Source organism: Acomys russatus, chromosome X (assembly GCF_903995435.1).
Source record: "Acomys russatus chromosome X, mAcoRus1.1, whole genome shotgun sequence".
Taxonomy (NCBI): domain Eukaryota; kingdom Metazoa; phylum Chordata; class Mammalia; order Rodentia; family Muridae; genus Acomys; species Acomys russatus.
The window spans coordinates 3,540,641-3,547,078 of NC_067169.1; the positions used below are offsets into that span (position 1 = coordinate 3,540,641).

Here is a 6,438-nt window from a genome sequence, read left to right on the forward strand (position 1 = left end):
GGATAGGGAGGCAGAGGCAAGCAGATCGCTGTGAGTTTGAGGGCAGCTTCGGCTACAAAGCGAGTCCAGGACAGCGACTCCGTGAGTCCAGGACAGCCAAGGCTAACACAGAGAGACCCTGTATCGGAAAAAAAATAATAACAACAAAAAGAGATGGGCGTGGTGGCCTTTAATCCTAGCACTCAGGAGGCAGAGGCAGGCACATCGCTGTGAGTTTGAGGCCAGCCTGCCTGGTCTACAAAGAAGTTTAGGACAGCCAAGGCTACACAGAGAAACCCTGTATCGGGGGAAAAAGCAAATTAAAGACAAAACTTCGGCTGGGCGTGGTGGTGCATACCTTCAATCCTAGCACTCGGGAGGCAGAGGTAGGAGGGTCGCTGTAAGTTTGAGGTTAGCCTGGTTTACAAAGTGAGTCCAGGACAGCCAAGGCTACACAGAGAAACCCTGTCTTGAAAAATCAAAAACAAAACTTCTGTGGTCTAATGCCAGGCATGGTGGCACACGCCTTTAATCCCAGCTCTCAGGAGACAGAGGCAGGCGGGTCGCTGTGAGTTCGAGGCCAGCCTGGTCTACAAAGTAGGTCCAGGACAGCCAAAGCTACACAGAGAAACCCTGTCTCGAAAAAACAAAATCAAAAACCAAGAATATTCTGTGATCTTCAGCATTATTTTCAAATATAAATTATTTTCAAATACAAATTTTGGCTTACTATGTAGAATTGAATTGCAAGACTTAAGTATTTTGTAACTTTAAATCTCAGTGTTTCCTCTGTTTACTGCAAAATAATCAGTTACTAAACAATATGTGTAATCAAGGTTGTACCTTGGAGACTGTGACTTTGTTACAGAAAGACTTTTTGATAACCTTCTAGATTATAGTAAAATACAACAAAGGGCATGTCTTTAATCCCAGCACTTGGAAAGCAGAGGCAGGGGGATCACAGTGAGTTTGAGGCCAGCCTGGTCTGCGAGTGAGTCCATGACAGCCAACACTACACAGAAAAATCCTGTCTCAAAAAATCAAAAACAAAACAAAGCAAAACAAAAAAAAATTCTTTATTCCCTAATATAAAATAAAATGTGGAAACAATCAAAAGTAATTTTGTGGCCTGGAGAGATGACTCCTTGTTTAAGAACACATGTTATTCTTTCAGAGGATCTGGGTTTGGTTCCTAACACCCACGTTGAGTGGTTCAAGCTCCAGAAGATCTGACTCTTCTTTTGACCAACACAGTTACGTACACTCACGTAAACATGTGCGTGATCCTGTGCAGGGGTATACATGCATGATCAATAATAAAAGAAATAGACTTTCAAAAATTACTTTTTCAGGCTCGAGAAGTGGCTTAGCAGTTAGGAGCACTGACTGCTCTCCCAGAGAATGCAGGTTTCATTTCCAGCACTGACATAGTGGCTCACAACCATCTGTAACTCCGGTTCCAGAGCATCCAAACACCTGTTCTGACTTCCATGGGCTTCTGTATGCATGTGGTACAATTTACACAGGCATACATATATACACATAAAATAAAAATAAATATTTTTGAAGTCATTTTGGAACCAGTGTGTAGGTGTGTGCTTATAATCCCAACACTTGGGAGGCTGAGGACAAGATCATTACCAGGCTGTGCAGCAAGACCCAGTCTCAAAACTGAAAATAATACCCAGGCGTGATGGCGCATGCCTTTAATCCCAGCACTTGGGAGGCAGAGGCAGGCGGATTGCTGTGAGTTCGAGGCCAGCCTGGTCTACAAAAGCGAGTCCAGGACCGCCAGGACTGTTTCACAGAGAAACTCTGTCTCGAAAAACCTAAAAAAAGAAAGAAAAAAGAGAAAAAGAAAATAATAATTCGAGGCCGGTATTATAGTTCAGTGTTAGAACATTGCCTGGCATGCACAAGACCTAAGATTGGTGGCAATTTTTTCCTTCATTATTTTTTTAAAGATTTACTTATTATGTATACAGTGCTCTGCCAGTTTGTACCCCTGCAGGCCAGAAGAGGGCATCAGACCACATTATAGATGTTTGTAAGCCACCATATGGTTCCTGGGAATTGAACTCAGGACCTCTGGAAGAGCAGTCAGTGCTCTTAACCACTGAGCTATCTCTCCAGTCCCAATTTTTCCCTTTATATCCTAGTCCTTCTGCATTCCTTTGTCTTTCTTGTATCATTAAAGGATTACAAAAGCTTAATCTCAGGGCTGAAGACATGGCTCAGAGGTTAAGAGTACTGTCTGCTCTTCCAGAGGTCCTGAGTTCAATTCCCAGCAACCATATGGTGGCTCACAACCATCTATAGTGTGATCTGATGCCCTCTTCTGGCCTGCAGGTGTGCATTTAGACAGAGCACTGTATATATAATAATAAATAAGTGAATATTTTTAAAAAGCTTAATCTTTTAAAGAGTGTATTGTGGATTTGTTAGTCTATCTATATGTAGTTTGCTTTTGCTTTTCTGTTGAAAGTTACTGAACTTCAAAGTAATATTGACACATATTTTAAATAATAAAGGTATAAGGGGGCCTGGAGAGATGACTAAGAGGTTAAGAGCACTGACTGTTCGTCCAGAGGTACTGAGTTCAATTCCCAGCAACCATATGGTGGCTCACAACCATCTATAGTGTGATCTGATGCCCTCTTCTGGCCTGCAGGTGTGCATTTAGACAGAGCACTGTATATATAATAATAAATAAGTGAATATTTTTAAAAAGCTTAATCTTTTAAAGAGTGTATTGTGGATTTGTTAGTCTATCTATATGTAGTTTGCTTTTGCTTTTCTGTTGAAAGTTACTGAACTTCAAAGTAATATTGACGCATATTTTAAATAATAAAGGTATAAGGGGGCCTGGAGAGATGACTAAGAGGTTAAGAGCACCGGCTGCACTTCCAGAGGTACTGAGTTCAATTCCCAGCAACCACATGGTGGCTCACAACCATCTATAATAAGATCTGATGTCCTCTTCTGGCCTGCAGGTGTACATGCAGGCAGAGCACTGTATACATAACAATAAATAAATATTTTTAATAACTTATTTTTATTTTATGTGCATTGTATGTCTGTAGATGCCAGATTTTGGAGTTACAGACAGGTGTGAGCTGCCATGTGGGTGCTGGGAATTGAACCTCAGTCCTCTGGAACAACAGCCAGTGTTCCCAACCGCTGAGCCATCTCTCCAGCCCAAATAAATATATTTAAAAAAGAATATTTTGAGAAGCTGGGCGGTGGTGGCAAATGTCTTTAATCCAAGCACTAAGGAGGCAGAGGCAGGTGGATCAAGGCCAGCCTGGTCTACAGAGTGAGTCCAGGACAGCCAAGGCTGTTAGATAGAGAAACTCTGGCTCAAGAAAACCAAAATAATAATTAATAATAATAAAGGCATGTTTTGGATTTGAGGGGATTGAGACAGGGTTTCTCTGTGTAGCCTTGGCTGTCCTGGAACTTACTTTGTAGACCAGGCTGGCCTCGAACTCACAGAGATCCACCTGCCTATGCCCCCCAAGTGCTGGGATTAGAGGTGCCCACCATACCTGTCATGTTGGTTTGTTTATAAGAATGTTAAGAGACTTAAAGTAGAGAAGCCTCCAGTAATCTCACCTCCCAGTCCAGAATCTTCTGACTTCTCAAAATATGATTTATACTTGTATTTCATAGCTAGCTCCTTAACTGATCTTTACCCAGGTACCTGATCTCTCTTTCTGGAGCTCTGGCTATTGTTAATGCAGTGCCCTGCTTTGCCTTAGATGGTCAATGGATTTTAAACTCTTTCCTGGATGCTACCCTTACCTCAGTGATTGGAGACAACGATGTCAAAGATCTGATAGGATTTTTCATCTTGCTTGGTGGCAGTGTACTTTTGGCTGCCAATGTGACACTGGGACTCTGGATGGTTACAGCACGGTAATATTTGCTCTCATCCAATAGAGTGTATGGAGTACAGCTACATGATAATATTTGTTGCCATTGAAAATCTTACGAGGTATGAAATGTAAAGTGTTTCCTTAAACCATCTTTGCCAACATCTTTGAGCTCTTTCCATATCTAGAGAATCCAAACTGTAGTACAGAAGGAGTGAAAGAAAAGCATGATTCCTGACCACATAGTTTTAAAGATTGAATGTACAAACTTTGGCTGTGTGTAGGACAATTTGTAAACAAATGAAAATTCATTCATATAATACCATTTTGTGTGACTATATATTTAGAATTGTAAAAGGGAAAGCTGAATTTGGTAGGGGAAATATATGTGTGTGTGTGTGTGTGTGTGTGTGTGTGTGTGTGTGTGTGTGTGTGTGTGTGTGTGTGTGTTCTACTAGTGTTTGAAACCAGGGCCTGCCTTATGCTAATCAAACTTTCAACCACTGAGCTATATATTCCATCCTAGTAAAATTTACTGGAAAGTGCAGTGTACACCTATAATCCTAACACTTGCCTGTATGTATTTGGGAGACTAGGCAAAAGGATCCTGAACTCAAGGCCATCCATCTTTAGCTACATAGTGGGTTCCAGGCCAGAACTGGCTACAAAGCAAGACCCTTGTCTCAAATACACACACACACACACACATTTGTGATTAAAGATTTGATGGAGACTAGACTTTGGTTAAATGGAAAATTGAGCACAATCTTGGTTTTATAACTCTGTCTTTATCTTGATGGAAAAGTATTTTAAAGTTTAATGGTATATTATTCTATACTCTGAATACTGTGGTCTGATTACAACTGAACCAGTAAAATTGTATGGAAGCATCTGTTCACGAGAAAGCAAAAGCTCTGTGCAATTGGTACCAAGTAAATGAACAACATTGAAAGTAGATAAGGCCTGCGATGTGATAAGACGGTTTTGTCGCAGAAGTATTACAGTTTTTTTTTTTTTTTTTTTTTGTAATGATACTCCACACTCTCACAAAACACTAGCCTTGTTTTATAGAGTATGCTGCAGGAAGGATCTCCCACAGCAGCATGTGAGTTCAGGCAGTTAGAGGTGAACTTGAGAACTAAGCTGAGTCCTCTAACAGCTCACAACAGATCACAGGCACTTCAGCAAATCTAGTTACTACTTCCTAGAGCTTTGCAGCTTGGAACTCTTCCAGGGTAGACCTTTCCCTTTGTGCTGCAACAACATTCAACCCTGAGCCATACTCAGTCCTCACCAGCACCTAGTATGTTTCTCTCTGTTGGGGGATTAAAGACCTAATCTTTGCTTCCCATCTCCCCCTAAGCTACCTCCTTGAGCACACAAAAGACGGAGTAGTAGAATGAGAATGGCTGTACCAATGTAGATTTCCCAGAGGCTGGAAACAGTTGGTCTTATGGGGTAGCAGTGCAACCCTGGGAAATTCGGAGAGTCTCCTGGTTGGCATAAAGCTGTTAGTCTTAGGAATATATGCACGTACTGTTTCTGTCATGAAAAATCCACACTTGATGAAACACATATTAGAGGTAACAAAAGGCAATGACTCATTCATGACTAGCCAGACACATACCTCCCTCGTGAAGTGATATACTTCATCAGGTTACCTTTCTCAGAACAGTAGTTCTCTTAAGCGCCTACAACTTTTAAATCAATTTTTAGAAATTTTTTAGACTTTATTACAAATTTGCCTTCTGTTCTTTAATAGGAATCATGTACTGAATATAATTTTGAGATTATATTAAGGATGGGCCATCAGTTATTAATAGTACTAAAGTCATACAAATTACTAGTTTTTATCCCAGAAAATATGGCATTGTTGTCTTCTAAGGTCACTTAGGACCAAAATGTCTTCTAAGGTCACTTAGGACCAAAATGTATTTGCATACTAAAAATGCATAGACCTTTTCAGGTAAAGCTTAGAGAATGCCATGAAGTACTCACATAATTAACTTGTTCCATGCATTAAGCAGTTTACTAATGAAAATGTACTTGTGTAAATACTTTTTTTCAATACTGAAGAAAACAATTAATGTTTGGTGTGATACTTATAGAGCCTAGGGCCTCACATATGCTAGCAAGCACTCTACTGCTAAACTATACTCCATAGGCCACAAAAAAAAATTTAGGAAGAGAAAATTCTATCCATTAACATGTTCTGAGTGAAAGCAACAACAGAACAAAACCTCATTTCTGGTTAGCTGCTGAAGACCTCTGTCAGCTGAATTGTGGGGAAGTCCAGCAGATTTGTATCCGAATGGCCTCACGGCTACAGAAAGGAAATGTTACATATTGTCTCCTCATCTTCACTGTGGGCTCTTCTACCGTAGGAATTGCATCATTCACAGCCAGCTTTACCTCTCCGCACAGTGCATGAGATAGCAGAAGTGCTTAATGTGCTCGAATGGATGATGATTAGTGTTATTTATGGGTAGAAAAAAAAAAGCATGCTCTATTTAAGTAAGCTGTAAAAAAAGATTGTTGCCTATTTACTGTAAATATATGTCAACGTTAAAAGAAAAACTTGGAA

The 6,438-nt window shown here is 40.4% G+C and overlaps 1 protein-coding gene across 3 annotated transcripts in view; it reads left to right on the forward strand.

The window, feature by feature from the left end:
- Positions 1 to 4,556, forward strand: part of Mbtps2 (membrane bound transcription factor peptidase, site 2) — a 57,109-nt gene extending 52,553 nt beyond the window's left edge. For all 3 annotated transcript variants that reach the window (XM_051141028.1, XM_051141029.1, XM_051141030.1), the window contains one exon: positions 3,679 to 4,556. In XM_051141028.1, coding sequence (XP_050996985.1) covers positions 3,679 to 3,901 — 223 coding nt within the window. In that variant the 3' untranslated portion in view covers positions 3,902 to 4,556. The remainder of the gene's footprint in view (positions 1 to 3,678) is intronic.
- Positions 4,557 to 6,438: the final 1,882 nt, after the last annotated feature.